Genomic DNA, 27,676 nt, shown 5'->3' with positions numbered 1-27,676 from the left:
AAAATTCCAAATCTTTTCCTTTTCCTTTTTACCCTCTATGTCCATCACTGTCCTTTCATTTAGACTTTGGAAAGTGAAACCAAAACAAAAGAAAGATAAAAAAAGAAAAGGAAAGTGAAATTTATCATTCTCAAGCTATATGTTTCAGAAACTACTCATAAGTCATAACTTTGCATGTGTCAAATTCTAAGTGAAGGGTAAGAAAGGGAACAAGAAAATGAAACTAGGAATTTGGACCTTTGAATACACAAGCAAATTCCTTTCTTTCTCTTTTTTGTTTTATTAGTCTTATGCTGAAATTCTTTTTGTTGGAGTCAACAGGATCGAACTCTAGACCTTTAAGTTATAGAAGTTTTGGTACTATGTCATAATACCACTTCTCCCAAAGAATTAAGTTAATAGGAAGAGTCATATGAACGGTTATATTTGTAACAATTTTGTTCACATTATCAAGAAAGTGTAAAATATTTACCAAAGATAACTAGTTTCTCTACAAACTGATCAGGGAAGTTCAGTGTGTAAAAAACCAGCACTTTCTTGCTTGAAGGGTTCAGTTAGTTCCAAACAAGTTATGTGAACATGAACCGTCCTCTGATTTATGTATACAACATATACATGCACACAGAATGATTGGATCAATGCGAATCACATTCCAATAAACAAGATCAGATCACATTCCAATAAACGAGACTTGATTTCGAAAGATTATTTGTGTGCATGTGCATGTGCATGTTCATGGAAGTTCACTCTCAGGTTTAGAAATCAAAATTTTGAACATTCAGATGTTCACCAAGGAACCGGAATGTTCACATAATCACACTTCATAAGACAACAAAAATGATCTCAGAAAGCAACTAAAGGAGTTCTTGAAAAAAGGCTATAACAGAAGTAAGAAACCCACTGATAAGGCATAGTCTAAGAACCGTCTTCCGCTTTCTTGCGCTTAATGAAGTAAAGTAGGCGAGAGTTGCATCTAAAATGGATTCACCGTCGAGAAAATACACCTGAAAGTATCATCATATTAGAGGAAATTAAAGCAAACAGCATACTGCCATGAGAAGGAATACAAAAGATTTTTGTGCACATTCGATTCCACATTTCTTCCCATCTTTGTTTATTTGACAACAAAGATAGTTTGTAGCATAAAGAAACCAAAACCACTGTCTCTAGTCAGGGATCACTTGTAGGACATGGAACACAATAACCCACAGATATTGTGACAAAAGCCTTTAGTTAACGTTTTCTTAGCATTATTGTGGTGATTTTTCTTTCTACCATTTCTTAATTCAGCACCAACTTAACATATGAATCATGTTTAACCCACAAATGATGGATATATTTAAGTATGACCATTTTCCGCTTAAATACGCAAATGCAGAAGTGATGCTTGATATAAGAGAATGCCTATCATATGCAAGAAGCTGTTTTCATCACTTACCGGCAAAGTATTGAGAAAAACCAGAGCCAGAGAGACATGAAATGTCCATACCAAAATATTTTCCAGTAAATTTGGAAAATAAGCGGCAAGTTTTAGTCCCCAGCGAGGCTGATATGACGTTAGCTGAATTGAATGAGCCATTGAAATGGCATCACCAACAAAAATAAAAGTCCCACCACAATTAGTTTCCTTAAGGCCAGAAGTTTCAGAAGCTGGTAATCTCTTTCTTTCATGTAATGAACATTCCGGAGAAGTACTTGAATATGTGATCTCAACCCATACTGTGCCAGGCTCCTGAACCGGTGCTAAACAAAACTCATCCTGTAAACAAGAAAGAGAACATTCAGCAGCTATAGTATCTTTATCTTATCATATCTTGTTGCCATGTGATCAACAGAGTGGACAAAAATTTGAAAGCTTAGAAACATTCAGAGATTTTAGTACCCGAGTGCATGTACAACTTCCATTTGTTGTAGCTAGGCTCCCGTCATCACCACATTTATCAAGTCTGACAACATCTTTAGCATTTAAGCAGTATATAGTCGATCGTCTATTTGAAGGGTCAATTTTTCTCTTATCATCATTCAGAGTAACATTATTGGAGCACAAAACTTTTACAAATGCTGTAAGTTCACTGGGACAAGCATATTGATTTTCTGGCAATCCTGTAATCTTGCCTTCTTCCATCATAAAACTAGAGACACAGTAACCCTTCATTCTATTGATAACCCCCGCGTCTCCGGTGTGCCCGGAAATATCTACATTATGAAGCTTGCTATTATATGTTAAAGTATTAACTTCCAACCACTCTTGTGCATTTCTAATTGGTACATTATCCACTGATACAATAACATCACCAGGAGCCAAAAAACCAGACAAAGGTGACGTTGGTAGTACATCCAAAACCTGTGCCCACACATAGCCATTGAAAATGCAATAAGTAAGCTGTGCATGCGAAAACCAAAGAATGTATTATGTTATTAATATCAAGAAAAAATACCATGGGACTATGGCCGCTACTGTATAAGGGAAACAAGAACATGGGCAACAGGAATAATGTCAATCCGCAAGCTGCACAACACTAGAGGAGAAAGGTTGAAGCCTTTGAGGAAAAAAATAAAATAAAATATGAAAAACATAGAATATTAAAAATGAGTCAAATTGATCCTATCTCAAATTCAACTTACAACTGCATTGTGCCAAATTCCAGCAGAATACACACTAAGGGAAGTCCAATGTGGAACAGTTTGTAGCAATTCATCGTTGAAGGCAACTAGAGCACCAGGAAATAGAACTGCAATGAAGATAGCGACATACTCTATTTGTATCCCCTCACTGCTTTCCTTCAAAAAGGTGTAGCATAAGAATCTAACTGTTTGCCATTTCAAGCAAAACTAAATTTTGGGATTTTAGGTATCTACAAGTTCATGAACGAAAAATAATAACAAATTTAACTACACAAATCATCTCATCATTGGTAACATTTCTTTTCATTTCTTTTTAAATTCTTTTTAACAGCCTTCAAAACAAACTAAGTTTTGGGATTCTAGGTATCTGCATAAGCATAAACTAAATAAAAGAATAACAAATTTGACTACATAAATCATCTCATCATTGGTAGCTTGTTTTTGGGTGATAGAATCACCATTAACATTTCTTTGCATCGGTTTTAGATCCTGTTAACTGCCTTCAAAGGAACTAAAGATATTACCATAACCACTGATGCTGAAATATGTGAGATCACTACAGGGCGCTTAAATATATCTCAAATTACAAAGGCTAAAAATATAAAATGAATTATTCTTGGACAGAAATTGAGACAGATGTGTATCTATTACGAGAACAAAATAAGGGGTTTATGTACTTGCATAACAAACCTTCATTTCTAGCTGGTAGGATAACAACATTATTATGTGGGAAGCAGGGCAATAGTCAATGCAAGTCACTCAAGTAGGCAATGTATTGTTGTTCCTCCAAAGCAACTGGCATAACGTGATGTGTCATTTGGTAGTTGTGGTATTGTCATGAAAATTGGAGTAGATCAAAATTTTGAAATATTCTTAAACAACTACTGGGAGATTTCAGAGGAAATTCTATTCTTCTAACCCCCTAACTTCTCTCCAAATTATGTAAGCTACTTAAATTTCACAGCTCATGATATGCATAGAGGACTTTCCCTCTTAGACATATTGAAATATTGAAAAGCTATGATTTATGGATAAATCTTTTGTTTGTTTTTCTTTATAGAGGAATACTTATCCTCTATCTTTACTATCATATTATCCATCTCCTCATCTTAATGAAATTTGTCTTTTATCCCCCCAAACACCAAAAAAAAGGAATAAAAAAAATCACAGCTTTATAATAAAGTAATTCAATATAACAATTAGAATGACAAAGTAGACACAGTGATGTCAATTTACATATTTTCTTTCCAAAAATTGACCTGTATAGTCCAAAAGGTTTATCTAACTAGATAGTGATGTCACTCACGAAATGTTGTAGCTTGAAACTTCAATTAGAAGGGTAGTAAGCAAGACAACTGACCTAGTGGCTGCAACAGCATGACCAAATTCATGAACAACGACCGATATGATGGTAGAAATACATACATACCCTGCATCAGCAAGTGATAAGCTCGAACCAGACGGCTGTATAGATTACAGTAAGTTAATAAGAGGATCACAAAGAATGATTATTTACATTCACATTGTTTTGATATTTTACTATTGAAATATCTTCTTTGTATTTGCTATCCTTTCTTAAAAAGTAAAAAAATAAAACTTCATTCAAACTTAGAGAGAAGAAAAAAATGTAGTTGCAAACCAAGGAGGGAAGCTCAAAGAGCAAAGCATTTCTAAGGTTTCCAAGCTTGTTGCCACCGCTAGAGAGATGAAATGCTTTAGCTAATTCCCAGAGAAGAATCTGTGCAAGTATTTGATATATACAACTTAATCAAAAGCGGCACAGCAGCATATTCTATCTACATATGAAAAAACCATTCAGAAACACGAGATTTCTTAGTAAGGGTGTGTACCAAAGTAACCCCAAGCAAAGCAGAAAGTGCAAATCCAACCCCAACTGAAAACCACACTTTTAAAAACCTGTAAGATAACAAAGGCATTCAAGTAATCAGAAACATGAAGTAATCAAAATTAAAAAACAAAAGAGGGTTGTATAAGGGACCACCTAGCATATCTGCGACCAAAATGGAACAGCGGTTTGTTAAATGTAGAGATTTTGTAGTCACAATACCTGCATTCATATAAAGCAACTCTGGATTACATTAATTCAAAGAGAGAGGACAGAAATGGCGTGGGGATCACAATTTTTTTCCTTAAAAATAAGGACAAGAAGAAACTTTTGATGTAAGTTATTTCAGCAAAAATAAAGTAATCCAAATACACACCTTTGTATTAGACTACTGTAGATCCTAAAACCCTAAATCCTAATACAGATACAGTATCTCTTGATTACATTAATTCTACGGAACAAATACACACAATTATTTTTTTCCTTCAAAAAATGCCACAAGAAACTTTTGATTGAGTACAAATAAACAACCCAAAAGCCTTTGATCATGAGCTATTTTGAACACATCATAAACTGTCTGGTTTTGCCCAATTTTTACATGTAAAAAAAAAACTATTTTTTTCCATCTAAAAGTACTCTTTTTCCTTCTGAATACAGAAAATGCAATCCACATAGATGGAAATATAGAAAGAAGATTTACCAACAGGAAATGGTATTGTTGGGAACATGATGATGAGAAGCTGCATGAAGGGGAAGAAGAGTGTTGGTTCGTGTGTGCCTTTGATTCCCAAACCTCCTCATTCTTCTAGAATCCACTTCCATCACTGAATAGTAATCCTACTTAATAGTGCTAATTGTTGTTAATTAATAATCACATATATTTTGTTGCTTTCCCTGCATTGAAAATGAACAAGAAATTTGTAATTTTTTTTAGCTGATAAATTAAAACGCTAAACGAAACAAGGAGACAAACATTGGAAGCTAAGATGAAGATGAAAGAAGAGGGAAGCGAGCTGAGGCATCAACGTTCCAGTTCCATGCCATTAAAGAAGGAGCTCGATTATCCGCCGGTAGTGGTGGTGGCGGCGTCGGAGAAGGGCGGAGGCCGGAGGGAATTGGGTGGTGGGAGTGTTGATAGTGTTCTTGTGTAAATAAATGAGTAAATTGTTGTAAAATAAATAAATAAGGAAGACTCTTCATCTTAGCTTCCAATGTTTTATACAGAACAACCTAACTAAATTACAAACTATCATAATTTAATCATTCATTCACATCAAACAAGAGTTTACAAGCTCTAGAGATTCTAGATACCTTGGATAAATCTTGTAAGATTTCGAACCTTGCTTCTCCCATTAAGTGTCATATGCTGCATCTGGCCATTTTCAGTAGAACTCTTGCATTCTGCCTAAAATTCATAAAAGATTAGAAGATAAAACAACATTTTATGAGAAAAAAATACCAGGAAAAAATCATTAATCTCCACAAATCAGAGTCCCAAAGGGCAGAACCCGAGCAATCTTACTAACAAACCCCATTCACAATAAAATAACAGAGGAGGTAAATGTTTGTATGTGCTTATCTGTTTTATTTTTAATAAATTAAATTATATTTTCTTTTGGAATTCTAATCAATTAATCAGAGAGAAAGCTCGAACAGAGAGACGAAACTGCCGGCGAAGACAGAGAGAAAGCTCGAACAGGGGAGACGACGACAGACCTTCCTACGACGGCGAGGTGGCTTCCAAGGACGACGACGGAGCTTCCACACGCGACACAGCTTCCTACGTTGGCGACAGAGCTTCCACACGCGGCGCCTGTCCCAGCGGAGAAAAGTTCGGCGATGACAATGAAAGGCTGCGGGCTGGGGGTAGGTGTCAGTAGCCACGGATCCAAAAATTTTAACACGAGGAACCAAATTTTAGATAATTTTTTTATAAAGATAATTAACATATAATTTTTAAAAAATTTTTTCTTTTAACAACGTAAATTTAAAAGAAAAATGAGTATTTTTTACAAGAAAATAATATCTAAAGTACGTAATGTGATTACCAAAATATAACTACGTAAATCATTATTAATATAATAATATAAATATTAAATATATTAATATAAAAAATAAATGATTTTTTTAAATATAGAGATCATTATATAAAAACTAATTTAAAAAGTACAAAGACTTGAGGGTATGATATTAAATTAGTTAAGTAAAAAATATTAGTAAATTAAATAATTAAGACATAAATCCATTACATAATAAATAATAATACATATAAAACTATTAAATTACATAATATTTTTTTTTATTTTTTAAACACATATCTTATATATAAGTATAGCCCTGACTACGAGATTAGAGTTCTTATTCTTTCAATGTCCAATTTTCAGAGAAAAAGAGAGGAGAAGGACTGAATGTCTGGATCACTGGGGCTGCATTGGGGATTAGATTAGAGCTTTTTTTTTTTAAGGGTGAAACAGCGCCGTTTTTTAAAAGGTTATACTGAACCAAAAATCCTTCAATAAATTGGCCAGTTTTTAACGGTTTATCGATTAATCGTTGATTTTGGCCAATTCTTGAACCGGTTTTTTGCTTGACGATTTATAAAGTCAATCAAATTTACTAAGTGATTGGTTCTCTGGTAATCCAGTTGATCTGATTAGTTTAGTTCGGTTTTCAAAATTATGAAGAAGAGAAAATAAATATAAATAGAATATTCTCCCATTAATTTTCACTAATATTATTATCTTAATGTATTAGAGATAATTCATATATTAATATTATATATTATAGCATAAGTAAGAAGAGAAAAAGAAATGGAGAAATATTTTGTATTCATATTGTTGTGTTTATTTCAGATTGATGCTTCCTCTATTTATACACACAAATCGTCTTCTCTTTCAACTATCATTAATTTCATTCTTCTTTGGTAACATGAGTCTTCAATATTGAAAAACTATGAACTGTCCATATTAAATGGACATCCATCATAGTTATCACAACACTCCCCTTTGGATGTTCATTTAAGAATATGCCTCGTTAAAACTTTTATTAAAGAAAAACTCAATGGGAAAAAACTTTAATGAAGGAAAAAGAGTATAATATCCTTTGTGATAGGGACTGCCTCATTAAAAACATTGTCAAGAAAAATCCAATGGAAAAAAATCTGACCAAAGAAAAAAGAATACAATCCCCCCTCTTGTTGACGTCATTTAATATCTCGAAATCAACGCATCCCAATCTGATATACCAATTTCTCAAAGGAGAATTTTGAAAGTGACTTTGTAAATAAATCTGCCTGATTATCATTTGAGCGGATCTGCTGGACATCAATTGTTCCTTGATTTCGAAAGCCATGAGTGAAGAAAAATTTTGGAGAAATATACTTTGTTCTATCATTTTTTATGTATCCATGCTTAAATTGAGCAATACATGCTGTATTATCTTCAAACAAGACAGTTAGAGCTATTTTATGATCAATTAGTCCACATGATGACGGAATATATTGAATCAAACTCTTGAGCCAAAAACACTCGCGACTTGCTTCATGTATCGCTAGTATTTCAGCATGGTTAGAGGAGGTTGCTGCTATCGTCTGTTTCGTGGACCTCCACGATATAGCAGTACCACCATATGTGAACAAGTATCTTGTTTGAGATATTTCTTTGTGTGGATCAACCAAGTATCCTGCATCTGCATAGCCAACTAGTTGTGACTTAGATCCATATGAATAAAACAATCCTATATCAACTGTTCCATGAAGATATCGAAAGATTTTTTTTATTCCATTCCAATGTCTTCTAATTGGAGAGGAACTATACCTTGCTAATAAGTTTGCAGCAAATGATATATCTGGTCGTGTATTATTAGCAAAATACATTAGTGCTCCAATGACACTAAGATATGGTACTTCAAGATCAAGGATATTTTTATTTTCTTTCTTAGGATGAAATTGATCATTTTCCACATCCAAAGACCTTATGATCATTGGGGTACTTAACGAATGTGGCTTATCCATATAAAATCTCTTCAAGATCTTTTTTGTGTATGTTATTTGATGAATAAAGATCTCATTTTTTGTACGTTCGATATGCAGGCCAAGACGAAATTTAGTCTTTTCAAGATTTTTCATATCAAACTCTTCTTTTAGAGCTTTTATAATTGTTGGAACCTTTTCAGGGGTTCTAATGATATTTAATTCATCAAGATACACGGTAATTATAATGAATCCATATGCAGATTTCTTTATAAAAATACATGAACAGTTATCATCATTCTTGAATCTGGTTTTGGCTAGATACTCATTAAGACGATTATACCATATTCGCCCAGATTGCTTTAGACCATATAAAGATCTTTGCAATTTGACTGAGTATAACCCCTGTGAATATTCATTGGATGGTTTAGATATATTTAATCCTTTAGGGACTTTCATATAGATATCACGATCTAATGATCCGTATAAATAGGTTGTTACAATATCCATTAGGTGCATATGTATTTTATGGTATGTGGATAAACTGATTTGTTATTCTTTGTAAATGTACAATCTTTTAAACTTCTAGTTCAGATTGACCTGATCAAGGATCTAAATGCATCAAGGATGATGCATTACAATTAAGTTCATTTTCAGGAAGCTTATTCTCTCCCCCCTAATGTTAAAAATTTTGATTTATCAAATTGACAATCTGTAAATCGGACTTTAAATATATCTCCAGTTTGTATCTCAAGATACCTCACTATATACGGAAAATCATATCCAACATATATTCCCAATTTTCTTTGGGGTCCCATTTTTGTGCGAGAAAGTGGTGCAATGGAAATATATATTGCACACCCGAATATTCTTAAATGAAAAACATTTAGCTACTGGCTAAAAGCTAATTACATAGGAGAGAACTGATGATAACTTGTTGGTCTTAAATGAATAAGTGTTGCGGCATGTAAAATAGCATGCCTCCAAGTCGAGATTGGGAGATATGTTCTCATAAGTAAGGGTCTAGCAATTAATTGGAGGCGTTTAATAAGTGATTCTGCTAACCCATTTTGTTAGTAAACATGAGGTACTGGATGTTCAACGCTTATTCTGTTAGCCATATAATAAGCATCAAAGGCTTGGGAAGTAAATTCACCAGTGTTATCAAGACGAATTGCTTTGATTGGATTTTTTGAAAACTGTGCTTTTAATCGAATAATTTGAGTAAATAATCTTACAAATGCCAGGTTGCGAGAAGACAATAAGCACGCATGTAACCATCTCAAAGATGCGTCTATTAGGACCATAAAATATCTAAAAGATCCACATGGTGGATGAATAGGTCCACATATATCACCTTGAATCCTTTATAGGAACTCAAGGGACTCAAATCAAATATTTACTGGTGATGACCTTAAAATTAGCTTTCTTTAAGAACATGCAGCACAACAAAATTCACTAGATTTAAGAATCTTTTGGTTCTTTAGTAAATGTCCATGGGAGTTTTCAATAATTTTTTGTATCATGGTTGTTCCCGGATGATCCAATCGGTCATGCCAAATTATAAATTCATTTGGGCTGGTAAACTTCGGGTTTACAATGGCACGTGATTCAATTGCACTAATTTTAGTGTAATATAATCTAGATGAAAGTGAGGATAACTTTTCTAATATAACTTTTTTATTTAAATCATGAGTTGTGATACATAAGTATTCATATTTTCCCTCATTCATTATTTTAGTATTATATCCATTTCGGCGAATATCTTTGAAACTCAATAAGTTCCTTAGAGACTTAGTAGACAACAGTACATTATTTATTATGAATTTTGTTCCTCCAAGAAACAAAATTATAGTTCTTTCGGAACCTTCTATCACATTGCCTGAGCCAATAATAGTATTAACATATTCTTCTTTTGGCACAACATGAGTAAAATATATATTACTTTTGCGAATAGTATGCGAACTTGCACTATCTACAAGGCAAACATCTTCACTATATGTCCTTACCATTTTCTTCAAAGACAAATAAAAATAATAAAATGAGTAGAAGTATATGCGCAGCAAATTTATTTTGTTTTTCTAAAAAATACTGTATATAGTATCATATACTAAAAATTTTATTATCATTATTTTAAAACTTGACACATTTAATGATTTCGAAATTCTTAAACATAAACATTAATATTTTATTAAACGTTGTTTATATGCATCATACTTGAAATTCAAATGCATAGAAAATAAAATTTAACAAGAAGTTTCTTACATTATTTATTTACATGAATACTTAACAATCCCACATATTAAATTATTTTATCATTGATCAAATGACCAATATTTTCTTTAGAATCATCAAAGAAATCAGATACATCATAATGAGTGGTGGGATTTTCAACATCATTTGAAACGAAATTCGCCTCCTTTCCTTTGTCGTCCATTTTCAAAGATGCTTGATAAAGATCGACTATGTGCCTTGAGGTACGACAGGTACGCGGCCAATGACCATTTCCACCACAATGGAAATATTTATCATCTGTTGATTTATTTTGCCCATTGTTTCTTTCTTTATCCCACTTCTCGTGAGATCCTTTCTTGTGAACATAACTTTTTTTTCTTCCATAATTTTTCTTGTTGCCAAAACTTTGCTATTTACCTCTTCTAGGGTTATGATTTGTCGCATTTGCTTCAGAAAATGGGGCGGTACCGGCTGGGTGCGCTTCATGATTTTTTAAAAGCAATTCATTGTTGCGTTCAGCAACAAGAGGGCAAGAAATTGGCTTTTTTATATAAATAAACATATGAAAAAATTTATTTTCAGGAATACGCATGAATTAAAATATTGTCTGAAATACGCATGGCCAACTCAAGGGCGTCGCCCACGAAATGGAGTTGCCCATCAATTCACCCCGGCGCCCGCGAAATGGAGGGGACAGCTGCAGGCTTTGCAATTTCGTAGCTGCCACCAAGGAGATGAAGCACCTCATGGCCGGCGCACACGAAATGGGGCATGTCTAGTCCACCGGCCGCAAATTTTGGAGAGTAGGAGGAGAGTGTAGATAATGGCTTCTTTCGGAGATGATCCAGGAACGTTTATGGGTGTGTTTGGGAAACCCGTTAGAAAGGAAGAAGCACGTTTAGACTTCTTGAAAACTTCAACTTTTGGTTTGACAAATTTTTTTCTCATGAACGCAGAAGTGATTTTCCTACCAAAACTACGTTTACAAGAAGCAACTATTTGTAGCTTCTGCGTTTTCTTAACGGCCTAAAGGATACTAATCATTTATTTACCTGTTACCAATTTTATCCTTTATACATGTTATTGTATTATTTATAGAATTCTTGTTATTTATATTTATATGAGCTCTATTTTTCTATTATTTATTATTTTTATTTTTTTCAACTGTTTGTTTGACATTATACACTTTTATAATTGAGATTTTTGTGTATTATGTTTGTTATTATCTTTTTATAATATAATTTATTGATTCTATTAGGTAAAGTAAATTAAACAAAAAATTAACCGTAAATAATAATAATAGTAAAAATTTATAGCATACAAAAAAAGAATACTAAAAATACTAAAAATATACTATATAAAAAGATCATCAAGAATTTTCAGATTTGTTTCCATCACTACAATGTAAATATTTAAGTTTTTTTATTATTTTTAGTATTCTCTTTTATAATTATAATTCTCGTATACTATGTTTTAGTATAATTTTTTGTAATATAAATTATGATTCCATTAAAAAAGATAAATTAAATAAAAAATTAATCATAGATAATAATAAAATCATAAATTTTAGATTTCAAGTTGGATTTCAAATTAATATTAAGAATAAGACTACCGAGAATATTAGAGTAAGAGTACGATGTAAAAAAAATACTAAAATAACATTCTTACGTTAATACTTAAAAAGTGTAACATATTTGATTAAATATTCTTTTACATATATAAATATATATATCTAAAATTTATATTTTTTATTTAAAAATATATTTTATCTATTTTTATATGTTATTTTTATTTTAGTAAGTAAATATTAATTTTATTATAAAATTAATTAATAACATCTATTTAAATACCCTAATTAAAATGATAGGATAATATAAAAAAATTATTTAACTTGATATCTATTTGGGTAAATTTTTATACAAACTCTCGTTTGTAAACTGTAATTTAAACTCACACGAATTTTTAAATTAATTAAAATGATAGGATAATATAAAAAATTATTTAAGTTGATGTCAATTTTAGTAATTTTTTATGTAAAAGTGATTTTGAATGGTATAAGCCAAACAACATTTATTTTACTATAATCCATTTTGATACAAAAATTACCAAATATAAATCACTTTAACATAAACTTACTTTTTATCATTTCTCAAATTTGCAAAATCAATTTTATGCAAACTCCCGTTTATAAACTGTAATCCAAACACACACTATATAGGCAAATTATGGTCCTAATTCGTGGACGGTACACAAGAAGTGCACCAATTCGTATCCGCTGCCCCTGGTTTTCCCATTTCGTGGATGGCAGCCACTAAATGGCTGTCCCCCATTTCGTGTCCGTCGTAGGTGAATTGGAGCCTACAGATGTCCCCTCCATCTCGCGGGCGCCAGGGATGAGTTGATGGGCAACTCCATTTCGTGGGTAACTCCCTTGAGTTGGCCATGCATATTTCAGACAATAATCCAATCCATGCGTATTCCTGAAAATAAAATTTTTCATATGTTTATTTATATAAAAAAGCCCAAGAAATTAGCTAAAAATATTTTTTCTCTAACATGTCATTATCAGTTATCTTTTTCCCACATAATTTCATTCGTGAGGTGATTCAAAATATTGCTAAATTATATTCATTTATGAATTTAAAATCCTATAGATGCAAGTGCGTCCATTCATATCGGGCTTGAGGAAGTATCACCATCTTTTGATGATTATACTTTTCTTCAAAGTCTTTCCATAGATCTGCAGGATTTTTTAATTTGAGATATTCATTTTTCAATCTTTCATCAAGATGATGATGAAAGAATATCATGGCTTTGGCTTTATCCTTCTGAAATACATTATTTTCAGCCTTAATGGTATCTCTAAGATCTATTGAATCAAGATAGATTTCAACATCTAGTATCCATGATAAATAGTTGTTTTCAGATATATCAAGAATATTAAATTCAAGATAAGAGAGTTTTAACATAATAAAAATTTATTACTAGAGTTTTCCTAAAATTTGATCAGTATCTCGTACTGATAACATGTTGTAAAATAAATAAATAAATAAGGAAGAGAAAATAAATATAAATAGAAAATTCTCCTATTAATTTTCACCAATATTATTATCTTAATGTAATAGAGATAATTCATATATTAATATTATATATTGTAGCATAAGTAAGAAGAGAGAAAGAGATGGAGAAATATTTTGTATTCGTATTACTGTATTTATTTTAGATTGATGCTTCCTGTATTTAAACACACAAATCGTCTTCTCTTTCAACTATCATTAATTTCATTCTCCTTTAGTAACATGAGTCTTCATCATTGAAAAATTATGAACCGTCCATATTAAATGGACATCCATCATACTTATCACAACATAAATAAATTTCATGATTATTTTGATAGGATTAGATTTGTCGTCTTTAAACCAATTTTATGGAGTGGCTTACTCGCTTGTCTGCTTAAACAAGTATATGATATTTGAATTTTTTTTCTGTATGTAGTAATTTATTGGCTAGACTCTTAAATGGAATTCAGATATACGAGACTACAACAAACTAATCCTTTACTAGAGAATACCGTGGACAACAAAAAAAATTTGTAGTTTTTACAAAAAAAAAAGAGCATAAACTACCATTTCTACATACAAAAGTTAAAAACGCTGACATATCTACCCATAGAAGAAAGAAATTACCATTTGTACCCATAAAATATAGGTTCCACACAACAAAATTATTCAAACACTAAAAAATTACTTAAAAATCCTAAATTACCCTTATCTGCACCACCACTTTAGGTGATTTTTTAGTGTTTGGATAATTTTATTGTATAAAACCCATATTTCATAGGTACAAATGGTAATTTTCTTCTTCTATGGATAGATATGTCAGTATTTTTAACTTTCGTAGATATAAATAGTAGTTTACTCCAAAAAAAATATCATATTTAACCAATTAGGATTGATTAAATGATTAGCTCATTTATCCACTTAAATAAGTGTAGGAAACTCAAATTTATGACAGATTAATCTTTTTTACCTGTCAAGTTAGAAAATACTGTAAACAAAAAATAAATTTGTCTGTCTTTACTCTATTCTTTAAGAATACCAAAATGAGTGCTTTACAGAAAAAAAATACAAGCATATATTAAAATAATTCTTTATTTTTATAAATGTTCAAATAGGTTTCTTAGATACGAGTTTTTTTTTACTTTGATTTCGTTAGTTTTGATAGGGGCAAGCGGGGAAACAACGAAGAGAAAAAAACAGAGAGGATCGTTGATAATGGCGGTAGAAAGAATACGAAAGGTGTCACAAGGGCTGTAGCAGGTGAGGGATCATCGAAGATTCATAACAAAGTACTCCAAGGGTCTCCTTTAGAGACAAGGTGGTGGGTGCATCTACGGCCAAGGTGTTGCTGGTGGCTGAAATCCTTGTGGGGGAGAAAATGGCAACATTTGTGAAAAAGCAAGGTGATGCAGACATATCATGCGTTACCTTCAAGCCTGCAGCGAGAGAGGCGTTGGTGATGCCCTATTTAAATGCCAATTGTAATTAAGGTTTTGAACAAAAACTTTAGTTACATGGCTATAGTTCATAAGTTCAAGGGTGTTTGGAGGAGGAAGGGAGGTTACAAAGTTTTAGATATTGGTTTTGGCTATTTTTTGGTCAAGTTTGACCTGCAGGAAGATAGGAAGAGAGTCCTTCTTGGTGGACCATGAATGATTGCAATTCACTATGTGGTAGTGAAACCTTGGAGCCCTGAGTTTGTACCATGCATGTGAGGAATCCTTTGTATCTACATCGGCATGGATAAGAATCTCAAGTTTGAATATCAAGTTCTATCAAAAAGTGATCACGATGAGAATTGGGCAACAGTGGGCATCCCGATTCGAGTTGATCTAGCAGCTAAATCTGCAAAGCGGGACAAGTATGCAAGAATTTATATGATAATTAATTCCCATTGTGTGCCTTTAAATATTGTATGTTGGAATGTGAGAGGGGCATCAAATAAAATGTCCCATTTTCATTGCAAGGAGCTAGTAAAGAAGTATAAATCTTTTTTCATTCTCATTAAAACTCATGTTACTTATGATTCAATGAAGAGATTCTAGGAGAATTTGGGTTTTCAATTTATTGGGATTGTAGAAGCTAATGGTCATAAGAGGGGATTTGGTTCCTGTCTTCTGCTCCACAATTTTTCTGTTCTATTTTGTGGAGCTTTCATCAATGTTTGATAATGGAGATTAATGGTGACGGTAAATCATGGGTGTGTAGTGTTGTTTATGGGAGTCCGCAACCTAAGACTAGAGATGATCTTTAGAATCATTTGATGGAAATCTCTGTTAATTGAGGATCTATGGCTTGTCTTAGGTGATTTTAATGAGATCATAAGTAATCAAGATGTTAAGGGTGGCAAGTTCTACACTTCTCGCAGCAATTTTTTCTCTTCTACTCTGAACTCCTACGGTCTGTTTAATTTGGTTACCAATGGAAGAAGATTTACTTGGTTTTGGTGGATTCAAGGCGATAAGGACGTGACTAAAAAGCTTGATAGAGCTTGCAGTAATGGGGGAATGGAGGTTATTGTTTCTTGAAGCCTTTGCGGAGGTTCTCTGCTGCCTTCACTCTTTTCATTGCCCTTTGTTAATTCGCTACAAGGGAGCTCCTATGAGGAAGGGGTCGAAACCATTTAGATTCCAGGCAGCATGGACAACGCACACTGACTATAAACCGCTGGTCCAGAGAACATGTCGTCAATCAAAACCTTATATTCAAACAAGGTTGCTAAAGGTTCAACAAGCATCCTTGGAATTCCAAAACCTTTAGTAACATTTTCTTGTGCAAGAGAGAGCTGGAAAGCCGACTTGATGAGCTCTAAAAGAAGTTTTCAATGACCCAAATTTAATTGAGCAGGAAGAACGAACTAGGGCAGATTATAATATTGTTTTAGCTCAAGAGTAGATGCTTTGGTATAAAAAATTTTGAGAGAAATGGGTTTGTTTTGGTGATAGGAATACTAAGTTTTTTCATATGCAAACAACTGTTATAAGAAAAGCCAATAAAGTGCATGGTTTGTTGATTAGTGATGGGAGCTAGTCTTACGATGCTGAGGTCCTTGAACAAGAAGTAATCTCTTTTTATAAAAATTTATTTTGTTCCACTGAACAAATGAATATTGATTGTATGGGTAATTATCCTATGCCAGTTCTCAGTACAAAAGCTTGTGATTCTCTCACCAAGCTCATTTCTCTGCTTGAAATCAAAACAACCATTGATAGCATGAGCCCGCTTAAAGCACCGGACCTTGATAGTTTTCAAGCCTTCTTCTTTAAAGATTTTTGGGATGTGGTGGGTCGAGATGTATGGAAAAAAATTCAGCAAGTTTTTAGTGGGGAGTCTTTAAGTAGTGCCCTGGTGAAAACGTTAATAGTTCTCATTCCGAAATGTGATTCTCCAAATACTCTTAAGGAGTTTCGGCCCATAAGCCTTTGCAATGTGATTTACAAGGTTTTAACCAAGGTGCTTGTTAATAGACTCCGCCCTTACTTATATGACAATGTAAAGCCAACTCAAGGAGGTTTCATACATGGTAGGGGAGCTCCAGACAATATTATTATCGCTCGAAAAATGATTCATTTTCTCAAGTTAACTAAGTATAAGAAAGGGGCCTTGGCTTTCAAGATCGATTTAGAAAAGGCTTATGACAGAGTCGATTGAAAATTTTTAGCCCACACCCTCTCCTCGTTTGGCTTCCCTTCAAAAACCATTGTTCTTATCATGAACTGTGTCGAGCATCCAATTTGTCTATCTTATGGAATGGAAATAAATTGCGTAGCTTTCACCCAAAGAGAGGATTGTGACAACGAGATCCCATATCGCTGTATCTTTTCATTCTTTATATGGAGAGGTTGGCTTGCTTCATTCAAAACCAGGTGGAAGAAGGTACTTGGGAGGCGGTGGCAGTTTTGAGGGGAGGTCCTAGAGTGTCGCATTTGATGTTTGCTGACAACCTTCTACTTTTTTGTAAAGCAACTAAAAGACAGGTCCAAAATGTCATGCACACTATGCTCCTTTTTTCTAAAACATCAGAAGTAAAAGTCAACTGTGATAAATTAAAAGTTGTTTGTTCTGTAAATGATTTTAATAGGAAAAGGGAGGCTTTATCTGGTGTTTCGCAGATTCGTTTCACTCGTGACATTGGCAAGTATTTGGGAGTCAACCTTGGCCATCCAAAATCCTCCCGAGCTACCTTTAATGAATCATTGGAAAAGATTAAGAGCAGACTTGCAAACTGAAAAGGGAGACTGCTAAATAAAGTGGGGAGAGTGTGTCTTATCAAGTCGGTTGCTTTTTCCCTATCTATTTACCAAATGCAGCCATGCATGTATCTTTATTTCCTTAATCTTTTTGTAAGAAAATTGATTCTGTTCTTAGACAATTTCTTTGGAAATGTAAGGTTGGAGAGAGATGCCTAAATAATGTTTGGGTTAATGGTCAGTGGCAATGGCACACTCTTTTCACTCTTGTTCTGGATTACCTTCACAATTTGTGGAATCTTTTTAACCCGATTAATGTTTCAGTGACAGAAAATCCTTCTTGGTTTTGGGAAGCTTCCTTGTCTCGAACTTACTCTACTGTAAGTGGTTATCAGTGGCCCATGAATGGTGATTGGTTGTGGTTTTTCGAGATTGAGAATTCTTGAGAAAACCAAGGTTTTAATTTGGTTGGCTTTTTTAAATGACCTGCCTACTCAAGACTTCTTTTTTTGAAAAGGGCTCACTTCCTCCCCTCTTTACCAGTGGTGCAATCTTAGTATGGAAGACATAGAGTATTGTCTTAGAACGTGTCTCAAAGCCATTCAAGTGTGGCATCAACAAACACATATATCTTGTTTACAGTGAAAACGAGATACATTCATAATTATCTTATTTACAGTGTAAATGAGATAAATAAATGCGATGTAAATTGGTAAATACGTTACAAATTACATATGTCGGTAATTAAAATAATTAAATTATTTATTTACGAAAAGTCCCGCTATTAAAGTCAATCACTAGTATAAAATACATGTTGAAATATAAATACATACTGAAAATAAATTAAATCATATATATGTTTATAGTCTATTTGTTAAATTCACTGGTACCCAAATTTCTATCTTTCTAGTCTATGTTGACGATATTGTTCTCACTGGTAATTTCATTTCTAAACTTGCTGCCATTAAATCTATTTTGCACCAACACTTTAGAATAAAATACTTGGGTCCATTAAAATATTTTTTAGATATTGAAGTTGCTCAATCAGCAAAGGGAATTTGCTTATCTCTTAAAAAATATTGTCTTAATCTTTTGAAAGATTTTGGTTTATTAGGTGCTAAACCTACCTTTGTTTCAATGGATAGTATCACAAGATTATATCAAGATAAAAGTCTCCTGCTATCTGACCCTTTTGTATATCTCTTAGAAAATAACCACTACTCGACCATGCCACTCAATAATTAAGTCAATTTATGGCATCTCCTGCTAAATTTCATCTTCAAGCTGCTAAGCATGTGTTACGATATTTGAAAACTAGCCTTGGCAAAGGACTTTTTTCTTTTCAAGAGAATCAGAAATTCAACTTCTCGGCTTCAGTGACTCTGATTTGGTTGGATGTCCTGACATTAACAGACCATTGTTTCTTCTTAGGCAGTTCTTTAGTCTGTTAGAAGACCAAAAAACAAATCACCGTTGCCCGCTCAACCACTGAAAGTAGAATATCGTACACTTGCCAACACAACTTGTGAACTTCAATGGATACTAAATGTGTTACAATTTTTACGAATCTCTCCTATCTGCCCACCAGTTTTATATTGTAATAATCAGAGTGTTCTTCATATTGCTGCTAACCCGGTTTTTCATTAACGAGAGGTTGATTACCACTTGGGTTCGACAAAAAGCTCAAGTTGGAGTGATGAAATTTTTTTCCATTTCCTTTTCTGGGCAGCTAGCTGACATCTTCACCAAACCTTTATCTTCTCAACCCTTCTATCTTAATACTTGTGTTCTTGACCTCTTTCATCCTCCCGTTTGTGGGGCGTATTAAACTACTCTTCCATCTTAGCCCACGACAACAATAAAGAAGTTTCGCGACCCACAAATTTTGTCCAACAAAATACATAAATAAATTCAGTTACAATTTTAGTGCTTGTTTGGGCGCCATTATTTTGATAAAATAATATCGTTTTCAATGAAGAAAGATCTTTTTTATTTTTTAATGTGTTTAGTAAATTTTTAATAGTAAAAGTAAAAGCACTAGAAAAATCAGAAAAATATCTTTTTTGAAAAGCTGTAATTTATATATTTTTTTAACAGATCTTTTTTCCTTTAAAAAAAATGTTTTCATGTAATAAATAAATAAAAAGTACTTTTATATTATTATACCCAAACATAATTGATAAATAAAAAGATATTTTTACATGAGATACCCAAACATAAAATTACTTTTACTTTTTTTATAAGATCTTTTAAAAAAAATAACTCAAAAAAAATCTTTTCTTAAAAGCTCACCAAAATAAACCCTTAGTCTTTATTATCTTATCTTATCTTATCTTTGTACTTGTTTGGGTACCATTATTTTGATAATTCTTTTTCAAAAAAAAATCTTTTTTTTATTTTTTAGTGTGTTTGGAAAATTTTTTGTAATAAAAATAAAAACACTAGAAAAATAAAAAATTTCTTTTTGAAAAAGTTATAATTTACATTTTTTTAAAGATATTTTTTCTTAAAAAAATATTTTTCATATAATAAATAAACAAAAAGTTTTTTATCTTATTTTACCCAAATATAGTGTTTGTTTTGGACTCAATTATTTTGATTAAAAAAATCTTTTTTCAATGAAAAAGATTTTTTTTATTTTTTAGCATATTTGGCAAATTTCTAGTAATAAAAGTAAAAACACTAGAAAAATAGAAAAAAATATTTTTTTGAGAAGTTGTAATTTGCATTTTTTTTAAAAGATCTTTTTTCTTTTAAAAAAAATATATTTATATAATAAATAAATAAATAAGTATTTTTATATTATTATACCAAAACATAATTAATAGATAAAAAGATTTTTTTTGCATGAAATATTCTAACATAAAATTACTTTTACTTTTGCATAAGATCTTTTAGAGAAAGATAACTCAAAAAAAGATTTTTTCTTAAAAAATTTTTTTACATGAAATATCTAAATATAAAATCACTTTTACTTTTATAAAATATCTTTTAAAAAATATCATTTTTAAAAAAAATCTTTTTCAAAAATAATACCCAAACATACCTTTTATATTATCTTTCTATCTTATCTTTATTTTATCTTTATCTTTATCTATATATACTTAATTTTATCTTCATAATTTAATCGATTAAACAATCAACACAATTTCTTCGTCGTTTTTTTCTATTTTTATTTTTTATTCTTTCACAAATTTATTAAATACTTTGCCCACAGAGTGACTACCGAGTACCGAGTAACCAAGTTATGAACAAAAAAGGAAAAACCCGAGAAACTTCTACGGTTCTTCAATGGAGGCACAAAGGCCAACCGAACTGGCTGGAGCTGCCGCGAGACGTGTTGTCCGCGATATTTGTGAAGGTAGGTGCGATCGAGGTGCTGAGGAACGTTCGGAGAGTCTGTTCGGAGTGGCGCAATCTCTCCGAGGACCCTATCATCTGGCACACCATCGACATGCATCACAGAGACGGTATCGCCTACTGCTCCGATGACAGCCTCGACGCCATGTGCCGCCGTGCAATCGACCTCAGCTCCGGCCAATTAACCGACATCACCGTCGACAATTTCGCCACTGACTCTCTTCTCAAGTACATCACTGATTCGTAAGTTTTTTTCCTTTCCTTTTTAGGTTAAGTTTTCGTTTGGCTTTCTTTGTTTTCGGCTTCGAATTTCAATGTGAGTATCAATTTTGGTGATCATTAGGGTTTCTGTTAAGATGGAAATTCAGGTGCTGACGAACTCAGGTGAAGTTGGTAACTTGGGAACTGAGAGCGATTAAATGATGGTGGAAACTCAGGTTCACTCAATTTCATGTGAAGTTGATAGTTGAGAGCCTTTAGATGAAAATATAGTCAAATCAGTCAAATCATCTAACTGCTCTCAACTATTAACTATCAAAGTCAAATGCGAAATCAAATACACCTGAGTTTTCACCTTAAATGTGATTTGATTAAATTTTTACCTAAATTTCGACTTTCTGTCATATCTTTCTGTCAAGTATAAGGTTGCGATTGTTTACATGCACCGAATCACAAAATCATGTTATTGAGACGTGCACACCGAAGGACACCCAAGTTATTTTTTTTCTTTTACTCTCATATCAATTTTTTAAAATTATATTTTATGGATTTTTTTTTAATTTATTCGATCTTATATTTAATTTATCAACAAATAAAATACAAAGAAAATACTAGTTTCTCGGGTAAAACACTATAATAAGCTAAGGAGAATGAAATTTTACACAAATAAGCCAAATGAAAAATTAGTTCATGAATCCACCAACTCACATTATTGTATAGTTCGAATCAGGTTCATTCGAACTCTATTCACACATAATTCGAATCATGTTGATTCGAATTACACTCACACACGCTGCACATAGTAATTCGAATTGAATAGATTCGAATTACTCATGATTTAATTATGTCCATTTTTTTATTAAAAATTTTAAATTACTAGAATATTACATACTTTTATAGTACTCCTAACATTTTTTAAGCCATTTTTTAAATTATTTTGTACAGAAAATGGCTTAAAATGGCTTAAAATGCACTTTATTCTAGGCAAAATAATTTAAAAAATGACTTAAAAAATGTTAGAAGTATTATAAAAAATTTTAATGTTCTAATGACTTAGGACATTAAAAAAATACTCTACATAGTCAATACTAATTTAGAAATTAAAAAAATACAGTTACAACCAATATTTACCTAAATTATTAGGACATTACAAATTTTTATAGTACTCCTAACATTTTTTTAAGCTATTTTTTAAATTGTTTTGCCTAGAATAAAGGGCATTTTTAAGCCATTTTCTATGCAAAATAATTTTAAAAAAAATTGCTTAAAAAATGTTAGGAGTACTATGAAAGTTTGTAATATTCTACTAATTTAGGTAAATACTGGTTATAACTATATTTTTTTTTAATTTCTAAATTATTATTGACTATGTAGAGTATTTCTAATGTCCTAAGTCATTAGGACATTACAAATTTTTATAGTACTCCTAACATCTTTTAAGCCATTTTTAAAATTATTTTGTATAGAATAAAATATTTTTTTGTGGTATAATTTAAATAAATTTATTTAAAAAATTTATAAAAAAATATTCATGAGCTATTAAAAATGCGCAAAAGAGTATTGTATGAAATTCGAATAGATAGCTCATTAATATTTTAAAGCTATGTGCAGCGTGTGTGAGTGTAATTCGAATCAACATGATTCGAATTAGTGTGTGTGCACGTTTGTGCATAATTCGAATCAAGATGATTCGAATTATGTGTGAATAGAGTTCGAATGAACCTGATTCGAACTATATAGTAATGTGCTTTGGTGGATTCATGAACCAATTTTTCATTTGGCTTATTTGTGTAAAATTTCATTCTCCTTGGCTTATTATAGTGTTTTACCCTAGTTTCTCTGTATTTTATGTCCTGTTCTCTGCCATATTTTATTCTGTTCTCAAAATTAAATGCAGCCTAAGGGACTAAGCGGATTGTTTATTTCAGAATAATAAAATATCGAAGTGTTATTAGCTTCCTAACAAGCAAGATGAACTTGATTTATTTTGATTTTTGCTAATTGTCAATTTTTAGATTTTACCCTCAATAAAGTTTCAGAATGAAATACTCTTGGTAATCATAGTTCTCATCTTTGAGAGCCAAGTGGTATGTTTATGTTGAAATCATGTTTCTTGTGGCCTAGGACTGAGTTTATGTTGAAATACTCTGGTATTGGTTGATTATTGAAGGCATCTGGATAGTGTAGCTTCAAGTTTTAGTAGAGATTGGAATTAAAGCTACCTCCCCATGGAAATTGATTGTATTCAAATGTTTTGTATTTCTGTCCTTCCTGCTGTTTGATTTGTTTGAATCCAACGAGGATGTCTTCGTATTAATGTTCTGTTAACACTATTAAGGATAAAACTATAAAAGTCATATGCTGATAATGAATTTGTTTATAATTTTTTATTTTACTTTATATTTTTTAATACCAAACTTAAATATCAAGAATATTTTTTCTTATATCATGTTTTAAAAGTAATCAGTTCTCTCCTATACTCATGTTCTTGACTTTCATAATTTGTGTAAAACTCACAAAAAAGTCATGTATGAAGTAAATTATGCTTCAAATAATACAAGTAAATAGTAATAGAGAGAGCATTGAAACGATAATGGGTACAATAGAGTAAGTATGTTCTAGCTGGTACAGTTACAATGCATGTAGTGTTTGGTGCTTCTGTTTGAAGTTAAAATAATCATATGTTGTATACAGATACCCAAGTTCATATTTTCATTAGCATCTCTGTTTTTTTTAACTATATCTTCCGTTGTTGTTGTCTTTCCATTTACAGCACAAGTCATCTACGACGTCTATGCCTTATACTATGCTATGATATAACAGATATGGGATTGGCTTTAGTTGCAAAAAAGCTACCTCAGTTGGAAGAACTTGACATATCTATCAGCCATTTATCCGAGTATCCTCTAGAAACTATTGGCCAGAGCTGCCCCCGGTTAAGAACATTGAAATTTAATATAGAATGCCACAGAACTCCGCACATCGAGTCCAATAAGGTTGCATTTGCCATTGTGGAAACAATGCCTGCATTACACCATCTACAGCTTGTTGGAAACAAGTTGACCAATGATGGCTTACTTGCCATTCTTGATGGGTGTCCCAATCTTGAATCTCTCGACTTACGACAGTGTTTCAATTTGAAGTTAGAAGGAAAATTGGAGAGGAGATGTGCTGAACAGATCAAAGATTTTCGGCGTCCATGTGATCCCATTGATGATTATCCATTTGGAGGTGAAAATGTTAAATTAGAGTTTGCAACGAAGGAGTTTGTGAATGCTTTAAAATTTTTAACATATGATATGATTAAATTTTGATCGTAATGTTTGAAATAATTTCAATTTTATTCTTACAGTAAAATTTTGATAGTCAACAGTTAGCCAAAATTATTTTTTTTCCAAATTTAACCCCTCATTCTTCTAATCCTAACTCATCACTCCAAACCTAACCCCTCCAACCCTTCACCTCAACCCCCCTCCCTCTTCATTAGATCAACACTATCCATTCCGCCTCCTTTCTTCTCACCGATTCTCACTTGTTCCTTCTCACCACCCCGCCTCCGTTACCGTCGCCCTCATCATTGCCGCGCCTCTTCCCTTCCAACTGCCACCACTCACCGTTATTGTCATCCCATCACCATTGGAGGTTGGAGAGAGGCATGTGGGGCTCAAAGAGGGCAGCGAACATAAAGCGAGGATGAAGGTGGGGAGACGCTTGCGAAGGTCGAAGTGGGCAACATCTGTCTGGCCGGGGATTATGGTAGTGGCGGTAGGACTCGCGCTCTGCGATGGAGGAGTTGCGGTGGCAGAATATATCAGTCGCCATCACCGCTGCTACGGAGAGGTTTGGAGTGATGAGTTAGGATTAGGGTTAGATGAATGAGGGTTAAAATTGGAAAAAAGAATTTTGACTAATTGTTGACAATAAAAATTTATTATAGGAATAAAATTGAAATGATTTCAAAGTTAAAGATAAAATTGAATCAAATTACACGTCGAGAATAATTTTAAAAATGTTAGGGACAAAAATTATATTTTATTTTAAAAATAATTATTTTTATATTATTCGTGATTTCGTGTGAATAATTATTTAAACAGATAGTTATAATTTAATAATTATGTAAAATATTTTATGTGTTATATTATTAATGTATTAATATTAAACTCATAAATTTCCATTTGTATCATAGTAAAAGAATCGGTATTGTTTCAAAATTTAATATTACAAATTCATCTAATGCTATCCTGTAATCGCTTTTTAATTTTCATATTGGAGATGAAATATGTGTTTAAATTTCAGTTTGTAAATGAAAATTTGCATAAAATTGATTTTGTAAACTTGATTTTGATGAAAAGTTAATTTGTGTTAAAATGATTTATGTTTGGTAATCTTTATATTAAAATGTATTATAATAAAATAAATATTGTTTGGATCATACTATTCAAAATTACTTCTAAATAAAAAATTATTAAAATAGACATCAATTTAAATAAATTTTTTATATTATTTTATTATTTTAATTTAAATATTTAAATAGATATTATTAATTAATTTTATAATAAAATTAATATTTACTTATTAAAATAAAAATAATATATAAAAGTTGACAAAATATATTTTTATATCAAAAACAAAAATAATACATGAAAAATATATCAAAATATATTTTATTAAATTATATTATTCATAATTTTTTAATATTCTCGATACTCTTTTATAAATTCATTTTGTTCTTTTTAATGGGATCAATAATTTATATTATAACAAAATTATAATAATAAATTAATATACAAAAATTACCCTTATAAACTTTAACAAAGCCAAACAAAAATATTTTTTATACAAAATCAAAAGTAAAAATTTAATAAAAAAATATAATTATATATTTAAAATATTTGAATACTAAAGGACTCCAAACAAGGAAATAAAAAGTAGAATTGATAAAACAAAATAAATTCAATCCTAAAGTGGATTTTTATATTGGGAAGCTACTATTTCTAGTTTCTTATAAACACACGTTAAGAAAGTAAAATCACATTGGCATTTAGAGGAAAAAAAAAAAAAGAAACGTGTGTTTTAGCCAATATTAGAATTAGGTGTGTTATTCTTGGGTGTGAAAGATGATGACAAACAAATCAAAAAGTTAGGGTGTTTAAATTCAAACCGAATCAAATTAAACCGCTCATCTAATCCAATTTAAATTGAAAATTGATTAAAATCGTATTAATTCGGATATGATTGGATTCTATTTTTTACAAATTGCTGGATTTGATCGGATTTTGGATCTATTTTTATAACCGATCCAATCAAATTCAAATCGCACAATGTGTTATAATATTATTATTTTATTATTATATTTACAATTATACTTAGAGGTGGTAAAGCTTTTACTTTTTAAAAGTAGCTTATAAAAGTTAACTTTTAAAAGATGGCTTTTTAAAAGTTGTAGCATTTATGTTTGGTAAATCAAATCAAAAACAACTTTTAATAAACATAAGTAACATCAATTGTGTTTGGTAAAATAGCTTTTAAAATTTAAAAATACTATAATAGACATAAATGCAAACATTAAATTTGAAAATTAGTTAACATATGAGGTTATATTAGACTTTTAAATTTTGAAAAGCACAAGCCAACTTTGAAAAGCTCTATCCTAGGTGCTTTCAAAAGTACCCCGATCTTTTAAAAGCTGCAAGCACAAGCACATGATCTTTTTGATTTACCAAACACAAAATGAGGAGCTTGAGCTTTTAAAAAGCACAAGCACATCTTCAAAAAGCTTTACCAAACCAAGCCATAGCGGGATGGGTATTACCTAAATCCGACCCGTCCCTGCTCCTCCAAAAAACCCGTCCCGCTAAAAATCTGCCCCGAGCGGGTAGGGGTGGAGTGTGTATCCACGGGTTCGGGTGGTATTGCCATCCCTAGAGGTAATGCACAAAATGGTCTCTGAAATTTTCAACTCGCTTCAGATTAGTCTCTCATTTTTTAAAATGACCAAATAAATCTTCCACTCTCAAAATCGTCCAAAAATTACTAAATGTTTTAACGGTGCTAAGGTGATGAACATTTGGGGTTAGGGTTTTATAAGTTTTATAAGTAAAAATTGGATCAATTTGAGCATTTTAATCAAATTTGGAACATAAATTTGAGTTGAATTCATTGTCTGTCCACG

General features: G+C 31.7%; 2 protein-coding genes across 2 annotated transcripts; one reads left to right on the top strand and one right to left on the bottom strand.

Moving 5' to 3' along the window:
- Positions 1–650: 650 nt before the first annotated feature.
- LOC107476826 (membrane-bound transcription factor site-2 protease homolog) lies at positions 651–6,348 on the bottom strand. The gene is made up of 12 exons (XM_016096755.3): positions 6,188–6,348; positions 5,783–5,876; positions 5,172–5,365; positions 4,628–4,693; positions 4,476–4,542; positions 4,265–4,363; positions 3,986–4,089; positions 2,626–2,773; positions 2,439–2,519; positions 1,883–2,344; positions 1,439–1,759; positions 651–1,004 (listed from the first exon to the last, which is right to left on the bottom strand). Exons 3-12 carry the CDS (start codon positions 5,291–5,293, stop codon positions 855–857), a joined length of 1,620 nt encoding a protein of 539 aa, XP_015952241.1. The 5' UTR covers positions 5,294–5,365; positions 5,783–5,876; positions 6,188–6,348; the 3' UTR covers positions 651–854.
- A 14,697-nt stretch (positions 6,349–21,045) lies between these two features.
- On the top strand, positions 21,046–24,836 carry LOC107476841 (putative F-box/LRR-repeat protein 23). Its single transcript, XM_016096766.3, has 2 exons — positions 21,046–21,528; positions 24,278–24,836. Exons 1-2 carry the CDS (start codon positions 21,173–21,175, stop codon positions 24,816–24,818), a joined length of 897 nt encoding a protein of 298 aa, XP_015952252.1. The 5' UTR covers positions 21,046–21,172; the 3' UTR covers positions 24,819–24,836.
- The last annotated feature ends 2,840 nt before the right edge of the window (positions 24,837–27,676 follow it).

Source organism: Arachis duranensis, chromosome 1, assembly GCF_000817695.3.
Source record: "Arachis duranensis cultivar V14167 chromosome 1, aradu.V14167.gnm2.J7QH, whole genome shotgun sequence".
NCBI lineage: Eukaryota > Viridiplantae > Streptophyta > Magnoliopsida > Fabales > Fabaceae > Arachis > Arachis duranensis.
Note: the sequence above shows the minus strand (reverse complement) of the source record. Positions and strands in the feature narration are given on the sequence as shown.